At 36.5% G+C, this 25,109-nt stretch overlaps 1 protein-coding gene across 1 annotated transcript in view; it reads left to right on the top strand.

Annotated features, from left to right (window-relative positions):
- Window positions 1-25,109, top strand: part of rnf213b (ring finger protein 213b) — a 61,367-nt gene that overhangs the window by 25,523 nt on the left and 10,735 nt on the right. The window contains exons 32-60 of the mRNA XM_080049143.1: window positions 333-483; window positions 852-987; window positions 1,605-1,793; window positions 2,246-2,379; window positions 2,882-3,057; window positions 3,782-3,985; window positions 4,358-4,545; window positions 5,216-5,336; window positions 6,616-6,716; window positions 6,966-7,145; window positions 7,788-7,933; window positions 9,202-9,301; window positions 9,721-9,832; window positions 10,329-10,539; window positions 11,088-11,278; window positions 11,824-11,946; window positions 13,625-13,726; window positions 14,453-14,689; window positions 15,822-15,903; window positions 15,994-16,028; window positions 16,344-16,447; window positions 17,256-17,406; window positions 18,228-18,393; window positions 19,294-19,379; window positions 20,235-20,483; window positions 21,441-21,573; window positions 22,007-22,090; window positions 22,933-23,113; window positions 24,320-24,521. Coding sequence (XP_079905269.1) covers window positions 333-483; window positions 852-987; window positions 1,605-1,793; window positions 2,246-2,379; window positions 2,882-3,057; window positions 3,782-3,985; window positions 4,358-4,545; window positions 5,216-5,336; window positions 6,616-6,716; window positions 6,966-7,145; window positions 7,788-7,933; window positions 9,202-9,301; window positions 9,721-9,832; window positions 10,329-10,539; window positions 11,088-11,278; window positions 11,824-11,946; window positions 13,625-13,726; window positions 14,453-14,689; window positions 15,822-15,903; window positions 15,994-16,028; window positions 16,344-16,447; window positions 17,256-17,406; window positions 18,228-18,393; window positions 19,294-19,379; window positions 20,235-20,483; window positions 21,441-21,573; window positions 22,007-22,090; window positions 22,933-23,113; window positions 24,320-24,521 — 4,275 coding nt within the window. The remainder of the gene's footprint in view (window positions 1-332; window positions 484-851; window positions 988-1,604; window positions 1,794-2,245; window positions 2,380-2,881; window positions 3,058-3,781; window positions 3,986-4,357; window positions 4,546-5,215; window positions 5,337-6,615; window positions 6,717-6,965; window positions 7,146-7,787; window positions 7,934-9,201; window positions 9,302-9,720; window positions 9,833-10,328; window positions 10,540-11,087; window positions 11,279-11,823; window positions 11,947-13,624; window positions 13,727-14,452; window positions 14,690-15,821; window positions 15,904-15,993; window positions 16,029-16,343; window positions 16,448-17,255; window positions 17,407-18,227; window positions 18,394-19,293; window positions 19,380-20,234; window positions 20,484-21,440; window positions 21,574-22,006; window positions 22,091-22,932; window positions 23,114-24,319; window positions 24,522-25,109) is intronic.

Genomic DNA, 25,109 nt, shown 5'->3' with positions numbered 1-25,109 from the left:
GAGACAAAGGTGCTCCGAGGAACTTTCAATTTGTGTTAATTCTAGCACCCCCTTTGGACAAAAGCGGTAGTGTTTTAACTACCGCCAGCTGTTGTTCCTGGGTGAGCGTATACCCATGACAAAGGCATCAAGAAAAACTATATAAAAATAGCATTCTTTGTTGTGATGGTCTCGTTTGCTGTTACGTGTCATCTGTGATCATCAGAGGAAAATTTAGACTGTTTCAGAAATATTTTAAAGTTCCTCATAGCACCTTTAAGAAACCTTATGTTCCTTTCTACAAATCTTAATTTTTAACTTTGCTTAACTTGTATTTAAATGTGTTTGAGCAGGCCGACACAGCCCACCTCCACAGACTGTCCCTAGTGAGATCATGTATCCAAAAAGCTGTGGGTTTGCTGAGAGACACCAGTGGCGTGGCGTCACGTAGCATGAAACGGATACACATCCTACTCAATCTACTGGGAACTGGTCACAAAGGAGGTAAAAAAAGAATAATTTTTGTTTATATATTAATACTATGAATTTGTCCAGTAAACATCTGTAAGCATCTGACAGGGTTCGTTAATACCAATACTTTTTTGTGAATTTTATGATATCAATTTTGTCTTTCTGACTCTGATGTAAATAACTTCTATCTAGGTTAAATATATTTTCTTTTTTTAAGATTATTTTTGGAGCATTTTTGCTTTTTTTTTAATTAGATACGTTTTTTCTAGAGACAGAGTTGAAGTGGGGCAGAGAGGGGAAGACATGCAGAGAACTGACCCAGGCAGGATTCGAACCTGGGTCGACTGTGGGGCCTAGGTTACATTTCTGACTGGTTTCTGATGTATATACTTTTATTGAAGCCCACTTTCAGGAGGTGTTACTGGGTAGACTGGCCCAGACTTTGGCAAAGAGAGAAGAACTGGGGGACTGTCCTAAGGAGTGGGTCAACAGAGAGTCCAAGAAACGCCAGGCTCTGCAGGAGGGGGGAACACTGAGGTAAAGTTATTTCGCAGAATAACCTGAAACCATGAAAATGATTTTTTGTCTGAATTGTGCTATAGAAATAAACTTGCCTGGCCTTAGATGTCACTTAGGGTTTTTTTTGTAAAGCATTGTCCTTTTTTGTGCATTCCTTTAGTGCTTTCTTGCATCAAGTCAATGTTTCGATAATATAACATACAGCTTTGTTTTTGTGTTGTTAACTTGCAGATACGCCCATATATGCAATATCTAATGTCTAATCTTGATGTATTTTGTGCCCCTGTAAAGCACCTTGAATGGCCTTGTGTCTGAATTGTGCTATAGAAATAAACTTGCCTTGTATGTTTATTTTTTCTAAAATATTGGGTCCTTTTTGTGCACTCTGTTAGTGCTTTCTTGTGTCTAGTAAATATTTCAATCAAGTTCACCTTTATTCTGTGTTGTTAACTTGCCTTATTAATCGTAACCCTAGCATGACATCACGGGTGGGAAAATGTAGGGTTAGGATTAACAGGACAGCTGGGCCAAGGGAAGACTGAGGAAAGAAAAACCTCATTCATTATATTATAATAGCGATTTTATAATGATAGAACGCCGTTTCCGTGTATGTGAAGTATTCCTTTAACTTCCAGACACACCCTGTGGCGCTGCCTTCAGTCCACGGTGACTCCCATCTTGGCCGCCATGTTGGAAGTGATGGACAGATATGGGAACCTGGACCTTCTCTCTGGTGACAGGCTCAGTCCGGGCCTTGTAACACTGTGGCTGGACATATTGGCAGATTCACAGATTCTAGACCTCACACCAATCCAAAAACCAAGGTATTGTGAAATAACTTCTTATGTGTATAGTAACTCCCACTGTTAATTTAAAAGTGCTCCGAGGAACTTTTAGTCTGGGTTAGTTCTAGCGCCCCCTTTTGACAAAAGCAGTAGTGTTTTTACTACGCCAGCTGTTGTTCCTGGGTGAGCTTATACCCATGACAAAGGCATTAAGAAAAACTGTATAAAAATAGCATTCTTTGCACTTGCTGTTACATGTAATTCATGATCATCAGAGGACAAATGAGACTGTTTCAGAAATATTTAAAAGTTCCTCGTGGCACCTCTAAGCAAAATCATAATAAAAACCTTTAGCAAAAAAAAATAATTCATGAACTTATTGGGAGACATTAATTTAATCATCATACATAATACTGTGAATAATATACATTTACTTTTAATAAAAAATCAACAAAATTAATTAATTTTTCTCTGATTATCATGATTTCCAGTGAGTCCGACCAGGAGGTGCTTGTGCAACATTACTTCATGTTGGATGGTGAAGAGAGACCCTGCGCTGCTGCTTTCAGCTGGCTCATCAAAATGCATCTGGAAAGCCTGTGGGAAGAATCTGAGTATATGCCAGGTGGGTTTGACCTCATAGAGTGTTTTTAAGATAAGATAAGATAATATAAGATAAGATAAGATAAGATATTTAATTAAGTCAAAATAGTCTTCATTTATATTCAATACAGTCGCCTATACAATGATGTCATGTAAATGACTAAATGTAGAAACACGTGTGTAGTTTTTTTTTTTTTTTTTAGCCTTGAATTATATCTTGATTTTGCTCTATTGTCATTCCTGTTCTACTTTTTGTTTGTTTTTTCTTCCTTCCTATGCACAATAAATATGTTTGTTTGTAGTTCTTCGGAATCTGATAAAAAATGAAATTATAATAATGATGATAATAATAATAATAATAATAATAATAATAATAATAATAATAATAATAATAATAATAATAATAATAATAATAATAATAATAATAATAATAATAATAATAATGTATACATAGATTAACAGATATGAAGAATGAAACATATATGGTGTGATATTATTTAAAATGTATTTTTTTCTTGCTTTAGTAACTAGAGAGGATGGCACAGAGAGGATTCAACAGTTCGTGAGCACGTTCAACAACAGCACACTGGGCGGACATTTACAGAGACTATCAGAGGAGGAAAGACTGCAGTACGGACACAGCTTCCTACATGACTTCCTCCTGCTGGACTTGAAGATCAAGTCAAAGGACGAGCTAAGGGTATAACCATATTTAAAAAATTATGATTATGACTTTAACTAAATAATACTTTAATGAGTAGCCTATAATAAAGATTTAAAAAAAATATGGACAAGAAAAAATATGGATTAAGAATAGATGTTATTGAGCAGACATAGAAACATAAGAAGCAAAACATTAGAAAAAAAAAGAAAAAGTTAAATTAAGGAAAAAAAATTGTTATAAAGTGCCAAAGCTATAGACACATATTTTAGTGACTGGAGTACAGACACAGCTTCCTACATGACTTCCTCCAAGGACGAGCTAAGGGTATACACTCTTTAGTTCGTTTCTTTTATTTATTTATTTTTTTTAACATTTTGATGAGCACTGAATAGAGTAGGGTATAGACAATCTATATATTTTTTTTTATATTATTTATTTTCATTGGAAATGTTGATAGATGTTGCACAGAATACAGTTAGTATGTACTTACAGTAAGTAAATAATACTTAAATGATAATAATAAAGATTAAAAACAATTATGGACAAGAACAAATATTGATAAACATAGAAACAATAGGATAAGTTGGTATTGAGTAGGAAAAAAATTTGAAATAAATAAAAAAGTTAAAATAAGAAAAAATGTGTTATAAAGTGCCATAGAACTTGACACATATTTTAGCGTCTAACATTTAGGTATAAGATATTTTGGTAACTGTCAAATAGTCTTAACTTTTTGCACATGTTTTTCTAATTCCCCCAGGTGTTCACCAGGGCCATGTTGGGCTGTGTGTCTGAGCTACAGAGGTTAATGGATGCCGTAGCTGACCTCTCTCCTGCTTGGATAATGTCGGCTGCCAAACATTTCACCCCCAGACTGGATTCTCTCTGTCACATCTTCCTGCTGCAGCCCCAGCTAGCCACTGATGTCCTTCAACAGGGCTCGAAGAGGGAGCCACAAGAAATGGTGAGAAAGTTTTTAGCTTTTTTAATATTTTAAAATATATTTATTTTCTTTTTATTATTATATTTTCTTTAATATTCTTTCTTTAAAAAATTGTAATATATTTTTTTAAAGTAAATTATATGAATTAAAATGTTAACGATTAAAAATAATAAAAAATGTATTGTAATTTTAAAAAAATAGCCAATTTCAACATAACACACACTAGACCCGTTCCATAAGGGATGAAAAACTAAAATAAAATAAAAAACACATGAATAAAATCCAATACGATAAAAAAAACAAAGTTAAATACTACAACAAGCCAATAGTCAATAATGCTGAATAATAGCACCCTATTTTAACACGTTATAACCGTGTCTTGATGTCTTTCAGATGGAGGACATTTTGGCTCTGGGTATCTGTGTGGAACAAACCAAACTGCTGAGTGTGACGTCACTGGGGGAGTGTGAGTCGTTTGTGAGCAGTGTGGAGTTCCTTCAGCCGTGTCTGGACCGAGTGTTTGCTCAGAAATACACTTCCCTCTGTAGCGCCACCTGTCTGCCACACCTCCACTCCATCAGGTAAGATGTACAGATATTACGTAAGCTATACCCTTTGTTTATATGCCACTTAATCTTCACCACTGTGTAAATGTTTCAATTGTTTTTCTCTTCACCTGTTGTTGTGTATTTGATGTATTTGCGTTGAATATTGTTTATGTATTGTTGTTTTTCCTTTGAATTTGTTTGAACTCGACGTCATTGAAAATGAGGGTCACCCCTCAATTGGTCTCTCGAGGATAAATAAAAGTTAAATAAAAAATAAAATAAAATAAATAAATAAATAAATAAATAAATAAATATACCAGTCTACAGAGCCTAGGCTGTGGATTAACACACAGTTTTTTTTTCAGTACACACACAGTAGCGGATCGTGAGGAGATATTCACTGATTTTGACAAAAAATTATTCTGTTCCATTCCATTTAGTTTGATATATAGATATTACATCTTAGAGATTTTATTATTTTTAAAGTCGCTATTAGGAACTTTTAAATATTTCTTACCATCCAATTTTTCCATATTTGATCCGAAAAAATATGCAGAATTCAACCTACAAAGTTCCCCCTCTACTTTCATAAATACACATTTTATATATGGATTTTCTGTAAATTTCATATATATAAATCATACTTTAACAGCTTTAGGTCAGCCTTACTAAACTATATTACATTTAACCTTGGTCCTTTCAGGTCTCTGTGGCGTGGGATGCTGGTTGTGACGTCATTCATCCAACACGTCATTTTGAAAGTCAAACGCGATGACTCAGGATTAAAAGACTTGGCTCTGAAACACTGCAACCTTCACCTGAACGTAAGGACAATGGTTTGAGGGATCTGTGTGTTTTTTTTTTTTTTTTTCAAGATGTTTTTTTGGCATTTTTACGCTTTATTGATAGTGTAGAGACAGAGTTGAAATGGGGCAGAGAGGGGAGTGACATGCAGAGAACGACCGCGGGCTGGAATCGAACCCGGGTCCGCTGCTGGCCGAGGCCCATGGGGGGGACGCCCTACCAACTGAGCTAAGGGCGCCCCAGGGATCTGTGTTTTCATCTTGATCTGACTGAGAGAGGCAGGGTTGAAATCAGAATCGAATCCCGATTTTAGGGACTTTACTTGGGCAGCAGTAAAACAGACATATAATGAGTATAAAATAAACGGAATAAAAGCAATGAAGGAAATATTTATAGGAATATTAAGTGATAAGAACCAAACTAACAGCTACATTTAAACATATACAGCTCTGGAAAAAATCTGACAACTCCAACTCCAAATATTCAGTGTCTTTCATTTTACTATTTACAAGTAAATGTTTGAGTAATATGAACCTTTTGGTTTTATTCAACAAACTACTGGCAACATTCCTACTGAATTCCCCCCAAAAATATTGTCATTAAAGAGCATTTTAATTAAGTAATATAGAGATAAAGATTGAAGAAAAATCCAGACTGGTCCCTTAATTTTTTCCGGAGCTGTATATCCACTCAGATTAAAATATGATGACGCAACCTCAAACTCTTTTTTGCTGGCTTGCCTAGGACATGGATTCGAACACGAGTTTGTCAAGGATAACTTTAATAATTTGGTATTTAAACATATTGTTACATACAGTATTTTTTAATTGTCATTCTCTCTCTGATAAGAACCAAACCAACAGCTACATTTAAACAGATATATCTACTACTTTGGATAACTTTAACGATTTGGTACTACATAATATTAATATAATAATGTTGCATATTTGTATGGATTGTAAATATCATATATAAAATATCAAATATCAAATATAGTGTAACAAATTGTATAGATTTGTAAAAGAGATTATAAGGAACACAGGAAGCTAATATAAATATGAATTATTGAGCTGTGGAAAAGGGGTAGGATTACATAAATTATACTTCTTCCTACTCCTTTTCAGGCATATCAATTCAATATGTTATTTGTTTATTTTTGTTGCTTTTCATTTTGTTTTGTAAATTTTGATATGTCTGAAATAAATTGAATCAATCAATCAATCAATGAAATAAATTGAATCAATCAATCAATCAATCAATCAATAATGGCACTGATTCTTTACTGTCATGTTCTCTCAGCTGATGCAGGAGTCTCCGGATGTGAGGAACGTAGACACACTGAAGCAGCTCATCAGAATCCTAAACTCGTTCCATGAAGAAAGTCTCAGCAGGGAACTGAGGTCAGCATCTGCATTTACTATTTGTATTTAATTTGATTTAGTTTTGTTTTATTTTATTTTATTTTATTTTATTTTATTTTATTTTATTTTATTTTATTTTATTTTATTTTATTTTATTTTATTTTATTTTATTTTATTTTATTTTATTTTATTTTATTTTATTTTATTTTATTTTATTTTATTTTTATTTTTATTTTGTTACGTTTTTATCGTAAACGGTCTGATAAAACTTTTTTTTGTCCCTTTAAGGTTTGGGATTACCTGTCCAGTTTGCCTGGAGGAGCTGACAGATCCTTGCGTGCTGCCATGCCAACACATCTTCTGTCTTCCGTGTATCAAGAAGTGCATTCAGCCAAACAAACGCTGCTGTCCTAAATGCAGAAAGGACCTGCCACCAGACTTCAAGCCCACAGTTTCTACACCCATCAAGTGAGTTCAGAAAAAATTACTTTTTTTTTGCAAGATTTCAAAATAATCATCAAATATATAAATGATAGGAAATCTTAATTTTTTTCAAAGTAAAGTGTTTATTGGACCATTTGACAATGTAAACAATGAAATAAAAATGTTACCTTCATGAATTTTTGTTGTATCATTTTTGTTCACTCTGAGCACAATTGTATTTTCTTTTTAAATTCGGAACATTTCATTATGTTTGGTTCATTTTTTATTTGTCCAGACAGGGTTAGTAGGGATTTATTGTCATGCATCAACAACAGCATGAAAAAAAACCCTTTCAAAATAATTTTTAACATCTGCTATGGTTTTAAAATTTAAAATTATTTAATTTTTTTAAATAATAACCTTTTAAAAATGTTGAATTTGGTTTGGTGACGTCAGTCCAATTTCTAAAAAATGGATTTCAGCCATTTTAGACCTTATACCAATATTGTATTGTTTAGGTCCCAACCCTTGATTACTAAATACTACACTCTCAGTCCCGATACTGATATAGTTTATACTGTAGTATTTACTAGTAACCTCTCTCTCTCTCTCTATGCCCCAGGTACCTATAATAACTCTAACTATGTTCCAGGTACCTATAATAACTTGTCTCTCTCAATGCCCCAGGTCCGCCCTTGGGCAGCAGGCGTTGACCAGAAGCTGCTGTAACTCCTTCTTCCTGGAGGTCGTGTCTCGCTTCTGTCTGTCAGAGGGACAGACGCCCGCAGAGGGACTAGTGGAGCTGCTGTTCTCTCTACTGGTGTCTGCCAACGGTCAGTGGGGGAATATAATAATAATAATAATAATAATAATAATAATAATAATAATAATAATAATAATAATAATAATAATAATAATAATAATAATAATAATAATAATAATAATAACAATAATAAATAATATAAATAAATAATAGCCTATATATATAGAAAAATAATAATACTAATAATGATGATAATTTGTAAGAAATAATAATAATCAAAAAGTATCATTTGTAAAAAAAAAAAACATAATAAGAGTGCACAAAGTAATGCAATCCATAGAAACACTTTCAGAAAAGAAACGTACAAAAAAAAATACACTAGAACATCTTAAATCTTGAAATGTGTAGTGGTTCTGTCTGTCAGAGGGACAGACGCCCGCAGAGGGAGTGGTGGAGCTGCTCTTCTCTCTACTGGTGTCTACCAACGGTCAGTGATGGGAATAACATGTATAATATAATGTTGTGGGCGTAGTGGATAGAGCGCGTACCATATTGGCTCTGGCCTTCGTTGCAGTGGTCGCAGGTTCAAATCCGACCCGTGGACCTTTACTGCAGGTCATCCCCCCTCTCTCTCTCTCTCTCTCTCTCTCTCTCTCTGTCTCTGTCTCTCTCTCTCTCTCTCTCTCTCTGTCTCCCCATTTCAACTCTGTACTGTCTAATAAAGCTTGAAAATGACAAAAAATATATAATATTATTCACGTACACATATGTATGTATGTAGCACACACTGGTACTATGTATTGCACTTTTACAGCAGTATATATGAGTAGTGGAGCTGCTCTTCTCTCTACTGGTGTCTGCCAACGGTCAGTGGGGGAATATAATAATGATGGTGTACTTTAATATATGAACAATGATGATTATAAGTGTCCCCAGCACGATCTGAACTGTGACATGTTGTACATTTTTTGTTTTGAAATCATAAATTGTATAAACAAAAACAATAATAATGATACTGATAATTAAAAATAACTAAAGTAATAATAATTCAAAAATGATCATTTGTAAAATAAAAAAAATCTGAAAAATAGATTGCACAAAGAAATGTTATACGTGAGAACACTTTGAGAAATTAAACATACGGTATGAAAACATGTGCTCAAGAGAACATCTTCAATCTCCAGAAAAGTTTGTCAGTTAGAACTTGGTGGGTGGGTTGACATTGTAAATCTTGTGTCTACTCTACAGGTATAACTAAACAATTGTATTCCTTCCTACATCTGAAAAAACTTCCCCCATTGAGACATTGATCTATATGTATTCCTCTGTGTGTTGCAGGAGACGTGTATCGTACCAGACAGCTCACTCCCTTCCCGGACTGTGTTGATAACAGTCCGGTGGTTCGCTCTGTGCTGCCTAAACTACTGCTGCAGTACAGGTGAGGGCTGGAAGGGAGGAACCAAAACTGTTTGCTAATAGCTAAACAAAACATTAAAAAATGTCCAGATGTTTACATTAGTCACTGACAGTAGGAACACTTACTACAGTGTAGAAACATGCAGCTGGTACATTGTGATACATGTGTTTTTTTTGTGAAAACATAATTTTTGTTTATTGTATTTCCATGCTTTTCATTTTGTTTTGTATGTGGATATGTCTGAAATAAACTAAATCAAATAAAAAAAAATCAAATCAAATGTCTTACTTTTGAAAATCCCAACTTTTGAGAATTGAATTCCCCAAATATATCAATCTCTCTCATTTTCCAATTGAGGATCTAAGTAGTGTCAGATAAGTTGAAGGGCCAAATGAATCTTGTCTTGTTATCATGTTTGTAAGCCGTTGTGTATCTGTCAGTTTTGAGCAGGTGAAGACTCATATCCAGACCTACCTGAGGAATCTGGAGGAAAATCTTCTCCTGAAAGAGGACAGGACAGAACTCTACCTGCTGTTTGTCAACTGCTTCCAGGTAAAACACTAACAACTTCACTTATGTATGCACGTTTTACATATACTGTGGCTAAATACAAATATCCATTCTTCCCTGCTATTTAGTATGGTAGAAAAATATGTTGGATGTCCCAATACATGTGGTCTAATGCAGCATGCTGAGAAACACACAGATATCCTAGTACATATTTCTGAAACAGTCTAATTTTTCCTTAATGCCTATGTCATGGGTTTACCTCTCACCCAGGAACACCAGCTGGCTTAGTAGAAACACTACCGCTTTTGTCCAAAGGGGTGCAAGACTTAAAAAAAGCTGAAAGTTCCTCAGAGCACCTTTAAATAACATGCCATCTTAACCCCCTGTTGAACTGTACATTTCCATTTAATTTGAAGACTTATTTGTAAAGATAAATGGTGGATTAAATTGCATTAAAGTGAAATGTGAAATGTGTCTCTCCCAGTGAAGAACCTATAGTTACACAAAAATATCTTTATTTCTCTCCCTCCCTCCCCAGGACTCTCTGTTGTGCAGTGAAGCGAGGGATGAGGGTGAACAGACAGAGAGACAGACAGAGAGAGAGAGAGAGACGTGTTTCCTGAGCAGAGTGGCTCGTAAACAAACCGCTGATCGTCATGACGACCCGGCAGAGTTCCTCCTGGACACGGCCAGACTGAGAGTCTGTCTCAGTCAAGCTGCTGCACTGCTGAGGGAGGAGCCACAGCACGGTGGGGAAGGATTTAATTTAATTTAATTTAATTTAATTTAATTTAATTTAATTTAATTTAATGTAATTTAATTTAGTTTAATTTAATTTTATTTTATTTTATTTAATTTAATTTTATTTTATTTTATTTTATTTTATTTAATTTTATTTAATTTTATTTAATTTAATTTTATTTTATTTTATTTTATTTTATTTTATTTTATTTTATTTTATTTACAATGCAAGTCATAAAAGTATTTATTTTATTAGAAAAAAATATTTAAAAAATAATTATGTCTTTTTGAAGATGTATTACATTTTATTTTAAATTAAAATTTTTATTAAAAAAAACAATAATAATCCTTTAAAAATTTAACAAGAAATCTTAAAAAAAAGATATGCTGTATATAGTAAATAAGGTATTTATTATTATTATTATTATTATTATTATTATTATTATTATTATTATTATTATTATTATTATTATTATTATTATTATTATTATTATTATTATAAATGAATTAACCCACCTTGTTAAATTGCTATATTTTTCTCTCTCCTGTAATCCAGGCAGACACACCCAGGGTGACTCTCTCTTCCTCCAGCAGGTGAAGGCAGTGTGTGAGTACTGTGGTAACGGCTGGCACAGAGTGTATCTGCTCAGAGCGCTGTACAGGCTCTCGGGCTTAGAGAGAATCCTGAGTCTACTGAACAGCCCGGCACAGAGGTGGATATTCCCCCCTGATCTCGTTACACAACAGGTATTTTACACACGCACGCACGCACACACACACACACACACACACACACCACACACAGAGAAAAAAATCATTCTGACCATTTTGTTTCTGATGTCCTTTGACATAATTAAAACATTTTTGGAGTTTAAAGAAAATAATTGGATGCTTTTCCCCGATTTTTTTAATTAGTATGTGAATTTATTTGCTGCATTAATTGTGTATAACTGTTTAAAAATAGTGAAACATCCCAGTTGATTTATTACTTTACTAATCATTCAGCTTTACTTTTGTGATGTTGTTAAATTGATTAAAAAAACGAAAATTTTCTGAGCATTATGAAGAATTGAATGCATTACAACCCCTCCATAACCATAACATCAGTGGAGGAAAAAATCTATATACTGTTCATAATGCAATCATAACAAAGAACTACATTTCTAACTAGGATCCATTATGTGTTCTTTACTGAGTTGGAACTTATAAAGCTGAATGTTGGAGCTTTGAACTTTATTTAAAGGGGAAAAAAACACTAAAACATTAATTATCTATTAATTTGTGTGTTCCAGAGGTTGATTCCTGCTAACATAGACCAGTTCCTGTGCTGTGGACCGTCGTACAGAGCCATGAGAGACGCAGTGGCTCGACTTCTAGTGGAAAACAAGTCAGACGCTTTCAAGACGGAGATAAAGGTCAGTGGGTAGAGAGCGTGTACCATTTAGACTTGGTCCTTGTCACAGTGGTCGCGGGTTCAAATCCGACCCATAGACCTCTACTGCATGACATCACCCCTCCCTCTGTCTCCCTCTCTCTCTCTCTCTCTCTCTCTCTCTCTCTCTCTCCTCATTTCAACTGTCGATAAAAGGTTAAAATACTTAAAAAATATATATAAAAAAATAATAGTATAACATGCTGTCATATCTCCTAATGACCACTAGAGGTCCTTAGTAGGTTATATCAGTGAATCAGTAGTCTCGCAAAGCCAGACCAAACTACAGCAAGTAGTAGGGTCTGGAAGCACTCTGTTTAGAGCCGTCTATTCGGGTGGGGAAACCGGGGGAAACTGGGCTAGCCTGTTTGTATTTGTTTAAACCAATCACAATCATCTAGGGCGGGGCTAACCCCGGGAAGCAGCAGCGGTGTCCTGCAAAATAGTGCCGGGGGGGGACTTATTTTGATGGAACGTCTTCACGTCCAGAGACTGTCAGAGAAATGGCTAAACCCGCAAACGCCACACAAAAACTATTAAAGACAAAAGGAATATACATAGTGTGTTGCTTTCTAACCAGCATGTCAAGACACCATACACTTTAGCCCCCGAGGAGCTCACGGGATAACTTAACCGGAGTTAACTAGCCACCCACGTAGTGTTATCTCTGGTAACATTATCATCGGCGGTTGAGAGGACGGCTACGGCGGTCGAGTAGAATTTTTAGCATTCGAGAACTTATGTCACCACCTCCTATCGCTGTAGTCAGAGCCGTAGTCCGTCTGTTTACAGGCAGAACAGGGTTTTGACGTTGTGAGCGCTACACCAACTGCAGCAAGTAGCCGTAAGAGTTGCTAGGTGATAGTGGAAGCCGTTGGAATCTTTCCCCGTCGCTAAAACACCGCTGCATAGTCCCTAATTCACCAAAGAAAGGGAACGGCGGATCTTAATCTAGCTGGTTATAAGGTCCGGTGCTCAATTCAAACCCCCACGCTTCATTTTCCAGAGTTTATGAGGGTATTTCTGCCCGGGGGTAGTTGTACAATGAAGTTGGACAGCTAGGCTAAGCTAGGATGCATCCCGGACCGCCGCCGCCAATATTATTATCCCGAAGTATCGCCACACTTTATTTCTGTCTACAGTAATGTGACTTCTCACACCCTGTGTGTGTGTGTGTGTGTGTGTGTGTGTGTGTGTGTGTGTGTGTGTGTGTGTGTGTGTGTGTGTGTGTGTGTGTGTGAGAGCGCTGCACATAAGCACACGGGTTGACTGAGCGAATTGTTTCCGAATTTGAGGGGGATCACAATAGGGGAAAGCCAGCAACCGGAATAGGAGGGGGCTGCGTCAGGGCTGCGTAGCTTTTCGACGCAAGCGAATAGACGCTGGCGGAAGTGGTCATGCCAGACTAGTGAATCAGTGACACATTGAAATTAGATTTTTTTTTAAATAAGAAAAAAGTGGCAAGAATATGAAATATACAGTAACTACCGGAATACAAAAAAAAAGCTTGTTTAAAAGATCTTATATGATCATTCATTTTTAGAAACATCCTGTCTTTAATCGTTTTTTCTGTTTCCCTCTGTCTGTCTGTCTGTCTGTCTGTCTGTCTGTCTGTCTGTCTGTCTGTCTGTCTGTCTGTCTGTCTGTAATCCCCCCTGTAGAAGCTGAAAGGATCCCAGCTCAGCCTGGTGGCTCTGGCCGTGTTCAGACAGGTCACGTGCTGCTACAGATCAGCTGAGGCCCAGACCCTGCCCGCCCCACAGGTCAGAATCAAAGTGTCTAGAGCATGTTATAATGGCCAATAACGTATTCATCTTTCTTTTTTTAAAGCTATAGTGCGTAATAACTAGCAATAACTTATATAACATACGACTTGCTGTAGTTTGGTCTGGCTTTGCGAGACTAGCAATAACTTAATACGTTTCCAGTTTTAAATGTAATGAAAGCAACAATCAAAGTGTCTTTAGCATGTTATTATGGCCAATAACGTAATACATTTTCTTTAAATTTTTTTAAGCTACATTTTCTAAATAACAACACATACACAAGATCCAATACAACGATATAGAAAACATGGTAAAATAATACAGCAAAGCCAATGGTTAGTAAAAGGCATACGATGAAAGTGAGTCTTAAAGCTAAAGTGCGTAACTTTTTCATATACTGTATAATATGAATGTCGGTTACATTCAAGCCATCGCCAAACAAGTCAACACAAAGTTGATTAAGCCTATTATCAGCTCCACAAAACTCTCTCTGTATTCCTCAGTATGGCAGCGTTTACAAACTGGTGTCTCCCTTCCCCGCAACACTGGTGCAGGAGCTCAGAAAAACCCCAAGAAGAGACTTATATTATTTAAAAAAAAAATTAAAATATAACGTTATCGGCCATTATTACATTTTTGGCTGCTACGATTTCACATGAAAAATTGTAGCTATTGTAAATGTACTTTCTCATTTTCAACAATTTTTTTTTTATGACTTTCCAGGAGTTGGCGAGACTGGAGGAGCTTCTGAAAACCATCCAATCAGAAGCGTTCAGGGATTTCTGCATTGGTCTCCTGTCCAATCAGATCGGGGGGCAGACCTTAGCTCTGAGCAGGGACCAATCAGCTCAGAGACAGACTGTCATGGAGCTGCTGGTGCATCTGGACTCTGTGTTGCTCACTGGAAACACTCTCCTCAGTCCTCTGCACCAAATCTCCTCACAGCCGCAAAATGTCACAGTAAGATGATTCTTATAATGTACGATTTGATTAATGTTATCTACTGCAAATAGCAGCACGCCACTGATTTTTGCACATAAAGGTCTGTATTCTCTTCACAATTTCATCATGTCGAGAAAACAGTTGTATAAGTGATTGAGCCCTATAAACTTTCCCCAAATTCTCCCCCAGTACACAGTATTATCAACTCCTATTTGTTTTCGTTTCTGGCCTAACACTACATTTTAAAAGATTACATTGAATGTATCACCACGAAGGTACCCTTAAACAATGATCCATTTTTACTGAACAGCGCTTGAACACATCACAATGTAACTCAATACAACCTAAGTCCCAATCGAAGGAAACAGACTAAATCACTGCATGTCATTTACTTGTAATGTTTTTTAAGCTGCATTCTTTTTTTTAGTAATTAGTATTTTATTGAGTTTTTATACATCACTGTAACAATGTAATCAGAATTGTAGTCAACACAACAATTGACGTCTTATAATTTATCCCTTAGTGATGTTACATTTTTGAAAAAGAAAATAAAGATTATGCCAAAAGGGGTAATAGAAATCAGGTAGAAATAGTTAAAAAAAAAGGTAAAAAAAATCAAATAAAAAAAAGCGAAAAAAATAAAAAAAATATGTATATATAATAGAAAAACACACATGGATCAGTTGTACAGATTTACAATAAGCAACACTCTCTCATCTGGTAGCATTATATTGCACGTACTTTCCCCATTTCGCCACATATTTTTCAGTCCTGTCATTGATGTTGAACGAGATTTTTTCGTAGGATGCCACTTTTGCCAACTCCGTGCTCCACTCCTGGAAAGAGGGCTCACCTGGGTTCTTCCAGTTTCTCATTATAATTTGTTTTCCAACCATTATACTGGTCTGAATAAAGTCCGCTGCCCCACAGTTTAAGCTGCATTCTTATATTTATATTTCTCTCACAAGTCCCTCAACGTTATGGAAGTGCACACCTAAAAAAAAGCTTGAGTTCAGCTGACGTAACAGCACGAGTAGTCCGACATCAAAATCCATGTGAAGGTGCAGTGAGTGTCTAAAGGGAATGAACGAAGACCACCATAGCTTCTGTAAATACATTAACTCTGATCCATTTACTGTTTTCCTCACAGAACTCTTTCCTGCCCACCATGGCCGATGACCACTTAAGTGACGTGAGACAGTGGTTGAATAAAGAGAAGAACCAAATTTACTGTAAGTATTTGACATTATACAGGTTCAGCTTATTCTCTGTCACTTCTGAATTCATCAGAATAGATTTAATATATTTTATTTCATTCACAGATTGCGCCAACGGACATCCATGCTCAGTGGGAAATGTAGGTGCTGTTTTTTTGACTAAAGTCTTTGCATTAAAGTTTATTTTTTTTAAAGTTTATTTCGATTCCTAATCTATGAAATAACTTTGAAAATTTAAAATTGGAAAAGTATTTGTCGGAGAAGATTCAAATTGTTTTTCAGAGAATATCCGACTTCAACTTTGATAAAAAAAAATTAAAAAAAAAACAGTTAAAATATCTGTCCCCTTGCTCCTTTTTTTCCACAATGCCCCAAAATTATTTCAGATTTCAGATTTTGTCAATGTAGAAAATATGAATAAATATAACTTTTTGTGCTTCTATATTGCCCCACAGTGTGGTAAACCGGTGGAGACAGCTAAATGTTTGGACTGTGGAATTCCAATTGGAGGACGGGATCACAAACCAGTCGCTGGATTTACCGCAGACACAGGACAAAGGTACAAATCAGCTTAAAGGCCTACTTCACCGGTTGGAATATGAAGGTGTATTGAACTCGGAGATCCTATGAAGTATAAATGTGCAAAAAAAAATTAAATCGGATCATCCTAGCGAGAAATGAAGGGTTAGACAGTGAGACCATAAAACACTCTTTCTGCCTTTTCTCAGGCTAGGATGATCCGATTTCATTTTTTTTGCACATTTATACTTCATAGGATCTCCGAGTTCAATACACCTTCATATTCCAACCGGTGAAGTAGGCCTTTAAATAACACTATTCTGAAGGTTATTACAGAAGGATTTGTTCATATGTTGTTAATTGTCTGATTTATGATATATTTTGTTCTTAAAAACATGCTGAAGATGCCTTTAGTGAGACCTCTACACACTACACAGTATGGTTTTGATTTATAAAAATGAAAGGCTGTATCCAAAATATTTTCTGTAAAAACTTTTAGACACTAATATGTTGTATGTAAAATGAAATAAATATTTGAACTCTGGCTTTATCAAACATCTAGATTCTTGGTTTTTAAAGGGATGAAAAATGTATTTAGATATATGACAAATTTGCATTTTTCTTCAAACATTTCTGGAAAAAATTGTAATACAAAAAGATATTGTTTTGATGTAAGAAATCCACTGGCAAAGTTTCATGATTATATCTATAAGGTAAACATGTCTACCCTATTCACCTGTAGTGTCTCGCCTTAATCTAAGTGTGTGTTCCTGTGTGTGCGTGTGTGTGTGTTCCTGTGTGTGTGCGTGTGTGTGTGTGTGTGTGCGTGTGTGTGTGTGTGTGTACAGTAACCGTGATCAGACGCGGACAGGACACATATTGGGGGCAGCTCATGGGAGGTCTGAAGCCCCAGAGAGACAGATGACTGTGGCTCAGGGCTCTGTGCTCAGACTGATCACACACCTCGCTATGCTGCAGGGAGCTGTCAGGAACGACAGGGTGAGAATTCACATACATATACGTACATAGCCTTTATATTATCCTTTATTCCTTTTTAGAGGTGTAGGGCTGCAACTAAAAATTATTTTGATAATCGATTAATCTGTCGATTATTTTCTCGATTAATCGATTAGTGTTTTGGTCTGTAAAATGTCAGAAAATGGTGAAAAATTTTGATAAATTTTCCAAAGCCCATGTTGACGTCCTCAAATGTATTTTTATGTCCAAAACACACAGATATTTCAGTTTACTGTCATAATAGGATTAAAGAAACCAGAAAATATTCACATTTGAGAAGCTGAAATCAGAGAATTTGGACAGTTTTTATTAAAAAATTATTCGAAGCGATTAATCGATTATCAAAATAGTTGCCGATTTTTTTAATGATCGTGTAATAATTGATGTCGATTAATCGTTGCAGCTCTATAGAGGTGCTACAAATAACTTTTTAATATTTCAAATATTTCTGAAACTGTCTCATTTTTCCTCTGATGATCATAAATTACATGCAACAGAAAACGAGACCATCAGTGCAAAGAATGTTATTTTTATACAGTTTTAATTAATGCCTTTGTCATGGGTATACGCTCACCCAGGAACAACAGCTGGCGTAGTAAAAACACTACCGCTTTAGTCCAAAGGAGGTGCTGACTCCACCTTTAAACATCTCAAATTAAATCTAACTAACTAACTATACTGTATAGATAGATAGATAGATAGACAGACAGACAGACACACACACACACACACACACACACACACACACACACACACACACACACACACAGACACTTTATTTATGTTGTATGTTGCTGTTGTAGGCAGTGGCTGCTATGATCCACCCCAGACCTGCTGATGTGCCCGGGTTCCTGCTGACTCACCTGGAGACAGACCTGCGTGTGCTGGGGAAGACACTCGACATAAACATGGACGACACAGCGGTGACTGTTCATCTGATCCTCAATACCTGCGCCAAACACACTAAAGGTGATTATCACTCTTTATTACATGGCACATAGAAATCCTGTGTCGGGCGCTCCGGTGGTGTAGTGGATAGAGCGCGTACCATATTGGCTCTGGCCTTCGTTGCAGTGGTCGCGGGTTCGAATCCGACCCGTGGACCTTTACTGCAGGTCATCCCCCCTCTCTCTCTCTCTCTGTCTGTCTCTCTCTGTCTCCCCATTTCAACTCTGTACTGTCTAATAAAGCTTGAAAATGCCAAAAAATTAAATAAAAAAATAAAACCCTGTGTAAATCACGGCATTATACAGGTCTGTTATTTCCAGCAAGACAGACCGCTGTCAAGGGTTTAATGACCGTTGCTAAGGGTCTCTACGTCACAGTTTTGATGGATAGACGTCCACAAACAGTCAGTTAGGGCTATACTACTCCTTCAGAAAACAATGGAATACTTTTTCAACATGACTGTGCATGTATCAGGAGAGCAGGGAACACAGGAGTCATGGTTAATGTCCGACAGGAATCCAGTCAAGACGACGTGAGTACGTTTGGCCACATATTGACAGCTCCTGCTTCAGCTTGTCGGTCTTTATTTCTAGCAAGTGACCCGTTCGCTATACTTTATCCCTTACATAAAGATGTTTCAGAATAGTTTGTTTCATTTATGTATTTATATAATTTTTAACTCAGATATATCATCATTAAAACAATTATATTTTGTTTTACAATTTTTTCAGAAACAGATTTTAGAGATACAGCCTTTTTTTCATTTTATGAATCAAAAAACAACATGTCTCATAAATTAGACAATTAACAAACATATGAACAAATCCTTCTGTAATAACCTTCAGAAAAGTGATAAGAATTATTATGTAAAGTTTAGTTGATGTAAGTTTTTTTTTAACTCAGCTGAATGTTTTCTCAAAGGTACGAGACATGAACTGTCCTCCAGACAAAGACGTCAGCAGTGGGAGAAGTTTGTCTGTGAGTCGGCCATCAACCCAGTGCTTCAAGTAAGGAACACAGTTTTTCTAACGGCCATCAAACTGACATGGCAATATTATTTATATTTTTTACAATGGATTGACAGATATTCCTAACCCCTTCATATACATATAAGCATTCAGTTTAACCCCTTTAAACCTGCAGTGTGTAGAATTTTGGGTTTTATTTCTTAGCAGATTTTGTAGAAAATAATTATAATATCCATAAGTACGTTTAATGTAGTGCATAATAGCTGAATTTTCTTTTTAGAATTATTATTTTTTCCCTTAGAAAGGGTCTCATATATGTCCATATTTCTCCATAGTTTGGACCAAGGCCTTGTCACCGCCATTTTGGAAGTGTCATAGTTGGAATGTCATCAGGTGCATTGTTTAAAATTTAGAATTGTTCTTGTCCTTGAAGGCCACAGTAGCTTCTGTTATTATTCGAAAGGGTTGGGGTTACCCAGGGAGCGTTGCATTCTAGAACTTTGTAGAACTTACTTGATGATGTCATATTACACACTGCACCTTTAAAGTAAGGAACACAAACATTTGAGCAGAAATGATTACTTATTATTATTTTGTCTTACAATACAAATGACTTACAATGACAATGTACTAAAACAGATCAATTTGCACAAACATTTCAAAATAAGACATTATTTCATCCAAGGTAAATCCACAGAAATCTTTCCATGGCTTACAGGTCCTCATATGTTACATGAGACAGCTTTTAGCTTCAGTGCCCCTGACTCCTGGAACAATGTACAGCAACAAATTCAAATAAATACCTTCTTATTGATCTCTCGAGTATAAATAAAAGTTAAATGAAAGAAAAAGGAAAAAAATGTCCAGAGTAAATTGACATTAGTTTTGTTTCAGGATTTGAGGAGGAACCTATCAGAGGCTCAGGATAGAATCGGGGCAGACGACGGCCTGTCTGGAAGCCCCATAATGACCCTTCTGCTGGGAGATCCAGGCACCAGGCTGTCCCTCCCCGCAGACTGCCCCACAGACAGGTCATCTTTCTGGGCTTTGCCTGAGACGGTCACCCTGGAGAGATTCACTCAGCTGGTCGGAGAATCACAGGGACGAAGCAAGTCACCACTGCTTACCCTCTTCCTCAACAAGGTAGGTTGACAAACAAGGTTTATTTTTATTTTTTATTTATTTTATTTTATTTATTTTTTTTATTTTTTTTTATTATTATTTTTTATTATTATTATTATTATTATTATTATTATTATTATTATTATTATTATTATTATTATTATTATTATTATTATCATTATTATATATATATTTTTTTAATTAACAAGGTACCGATATATATGTAAAACTCTTTTTTGACACTTTTGACACAGCGTAAAGGGGAAATTTAAATTATTTGGCACAGTCATTGATCAAAGCCTGCATTTTGACAAAAACACAGACATCATTTTTAAAGGCACTTTGTGTAAAGGAGATCAGAACAGATTTGGTAGATATAGAATATAACATTCATATTCATGACCATAGCTCCACCGTAGCTTCTGTAAATTCACAGAACACGAGGAGTAGACACAGAGAACTGCAATCTAGATTTCTCACCACTAGAGGATGCCAAAATACATTCCTTGATTTGCCTCTGATATGGGGCTTTTGTCACTTATGTCTAAAATCTGTGGGCAAGTGGAAAAATCTTTTAGTCTGAACTAGGCTTAAATGTCTATGGGCCGGTTTCGCAGACATGGATTAAGCCTAGTTCTGGACTAAATTGTACTTTCAATGGACAATCTCTATTCAAAATTCCATTTAGTCCAGGACTTGGCTTAATCTATGTCTGTGAAACTGGCCCATTGTGTTTCTAAAGCTTATCTCAAGTTTGACGTACACATTAAAGGTGGAGTCAGTGATTCTGGAGAACGCTTGTTGTCAAAATCACTTTTTTGTCAAAATCAGTGAATATCTCCTCATGACCCGCTACCTGTCTGTACTGTGTGTGTTGAAAAAAAAGTCCAGTGTTAATACACAGCCTAGGCTCTGTAAACTGGTATGTAAACAAAGGGGGCCCACCATTAACTGTCTGTGTTTGTGTTTGTGCCTCAGGTCCACTGTGTGAGGCAGTTACATCACCTGCCTGAGCTGGCTGCTCTACAGTCAGATCTGATGAGAGCGTTTCCTATGACATCACACTCAGCCACACTCACTATCAACCAGATGGTACAACCGCTGCCTACAGGTAACGACAGACATACAGACAGACAGACAGACAGACAATGAGACAGACAGACAGACAGACAGACAGACAGACAGACAGACAGACAGACAGACAGACAGACAGACAGACAGGCACACAGACAGACACACAGACACACAGACAGACACACACTCCACCACACACTATCAACCAGATGGTACAACCACTGCCTACAGGTAAAGATACACAGACAGACAGACACGGACAGACAGACAGACAGACACACAGACAGACACACAGACACACAGACAGACAGACACACACAGATGGAAACACAGACTCACACTCACGCACGCACAGTCATGCTCGCTCGCTCACACACACAGAAACACACAGACAGACACACACACACACACACACACACACACACACACACACACACACACACACTGATCTTTCTTACTGTCCCCATCAGGATACCAGAAGAAGGTTCTGCTGGAGAGGGTGGAGAGATTCATGAAGGTTTGGAACAGTCTCAGAGCCGAGGTCGCAAACAACTGTAAGAATCTAACGTCTAGACTTTGTGTGTGTGTGTGTGTGTGTGTGAGTGTGTGTGAGTGTGTGTGTGTGTGTGTGTGTATGTGTGTCGCTCAGTGTGTGTGTGACCTGCGTATGTGAATGCATATGTTGATCCCAAAGGCCTGTCCTCCTCGTGTGTGTGTGTGTGTGTGTGTGTGTGTGTGTGTGTGTGTGTGTGTGTGTGTGTGTGTGTGTGTGTGTGTGTGTGTGTGTGTGTGTGTGTGTGTGTGTGTGTGTGTGTGTGTGTGTGTGTGTGTGTGTGTGTGTGTGTGTGTGTGTGTGCGTGCATGTCTCTGTCTGTCTGTCTGTCTGTCTGTCTGTCTCTGTGTGTGTCTGTTATAAACTATATTATGATTCAATGCATTAATCTGGCTAAATAAACAATCAAATGTCTCGGTTTTCTGTCAAAAGAAATATATTGTATTGGGCTTATGTCATAATCAATATGACAAGATTTGAATTGCAAACGGTAAACTCTGAAAACTACACACTGGAAAAACTGACACTATAACGAGACATTTATATTACTTTATACTTATATACTTTGGTTAAGATTTTTATGTCTTAACTTTCTCCCGTGTGTGTGTGTGTGTCTCTATCTGTGTGTGTGTGTGTGTGTGTGTGTGTGTGTCTCTCTGTCTGTCTGTCTGTCTGTCTTTCTCTCTCTCTGTCTGTTTGTCTCTCTGCCTGTCTGTCTGTCTGCCTTCCTGTCTGTCTCTCTCTCTCTCTCTCTCTCTCTCTCTCTCTCTCTCTCTCTCTCTATGTGTGTGTGTGTGTGTGTGTGTGTGTGTGTGTGTGTGTGTGTGTGCTTCTACATAACAGCTGAATTAGGCGTGGATGTGAACCTGTGTGAGAAGGAGTTGACTATGGAAAGCTGTGGAGACTTTCTGACCCCGTCTCACCACGGCCCGGGGTCATGCCTCAGAAAGCTGGTCGACTTCCTGTCTGAGACCCACAATGCATTAGTAAGGGAAGCCAGGAGGGCCAATGGACAAGAGCACAGGTTAGTTTTCGATCTCAATATATCTCAACTTCTAAAGCACTTACATCAACTAAATGTGACGTAGTAATTCTCGGCACTATTCTGAAGGTGATCACAGAAGGATTTGTTCATATGTTGTTCATTGACTGATTTATGATACTTTTTGTTCTTAAATTTTTTTTTTTACTTTGGACGCTATTATGTTGTTAAAATGAATCTGGCTTTATCCAACATCTGAATTTTAGTTGTTTCAAGAGATGCAAACGACACATAATAAGGTCTTAGATATTGCAAAATTTGCAAATTTGTCTGGATTTTTTTTTTTTTTTACAAATTGAATTACAAAACATATGTCAGTAATCAACTGGCAAAGCTACATAATTATTTTTATAAGTTAGAACATTACCCTATTCACCTGCAGTGTCTCAACTTACATATTTTAGATTTCTATCATCCTATTTTTTTACGTAAATATTTAATAATAATGTACTATATATGTAACTTCATGGCCATGCTCGTACACTATACGCTTGTAATATTTTGCTAGCTGTTGGTGTGGGTGTGGATGTGGATGTGGTCAAATATAAATAAATTGCCCTCCTTGGGATCAATAAAGTTGTCTAATCTAACCTTTTTTTTAAAACATTTATTTTTGAATTTTTCTTGTTTTAAAGAACACAAACACACAACTGAAAAAGTGAACAAACACACAAGCAAAAGACAAAATAAGTCTAATATAATCTTAATATCTCTCCACAGTGAATGCAGTGTACCATTGGAGAGGGTCTCAGACACAATTCATATTTTAACTCTGGCTTTATCCAACATCTAGATTTTTAGTTTTTTTAAAGAGATGTAGACAAAATGACTTACATATTGCCACATTTGCATATTTATTCGACCATTTCTGAAATAATTAATATACAAATAATAGTTTTAATGTCAGGCATCAACTGGCAGATTTTCATGGTGATATCTATAAGTTCTTAAGATCAATAATGTTGTCTAATCTAGGGGTCGCCCTTAGCTCAGTCGGTAGGGCGTCCTCCCCATGGGCCTCGGCCAGCAGCAGACCCGGGTCCGATTCCAGCCCGCGGTCGTTCTCTGCATGTCACTCCCCTCTCTGCCCCATTTCAACTCTGTCTCTACACTATCAATAAAAGAATAAAAATGCCAAAAAAAATATCTTAGAAATTGTCAAATCTAATCTTTATATCTCCCTCCCAGTGAATACAGTGTTCCATTGGACAGGATCTCAGACACTCAGCTGACTGTGTGTAGCCCTGAGAGAGAGCTGCTCCCCCTGGTGTTGGCTCACTGTCACTACACGCTGAGGAAAGGAGGAGAGACAGACAGTACATACGATCTGCCCGGCATTCAGACACAACTCGCACGACGATTCCTGGCTGGAAAACCACTCATTAAAGCGGTAAAAATCACACTTTATTATAATAACTGTATATTCTACTTCTAAGGAAAGGAAATTTAACATTAACAATGGACCGGATTGGACCTATTATCTTGCATTTAGGTAACTTATCATTCATATGTAATGGAAATGAATCTGTCATATGTATACAAATTTTGATATCAACATACTATATTTTTTATTTTATTTATTTTTTCAAGTCTATTGTATGCACTAGATTTTTTTTTGTTTTAAGCTAAAACTAGAATTTTTGAGTTCTTTATGCTAAGAATTCCAAATAATAACAGTTGTGCAAACCAATTCTCTGTCATACAGAAAACTAAGAAAAAGCAAGTCGGTCAAAATATTGATTAAAACTGTATGAAAAAAACTTTCACTCTTTGGAATTCTTTGTATGTAGAGCTCAAAACTTGAAGTTACATTACATTACATGAGGCTCTGTCCTCTTCACAGCAGCAGACCCGGGTTAGAATCCAGCCCGGGTCGTTCTCTGCATGTCATTCCCCTCTCTCCCCCATTTCACCTCTGTCTAATACATGGTAAATGGACTTGACTTATATAGTGCTTTTCTAGCCGATTTTCTCAGCC

This window comes from Ammodytes marinus (assembly GCF_949987685.1).
Source record: "Ammodytes marinus genome assembly, chromosome: 20".
Taxonomy (NCBI): Eukaryota; Metazoa; Chordata; class Actinopteri; order Uranoscopiformes; family Ammodytidae; genus Ammodytes; species Ammodytes marinus.
The sequence above is the reverse complement of the archived record's forward strand: the minus strand, read 5'-3'. Positions and strand labels throughout refer to the sequence as shown.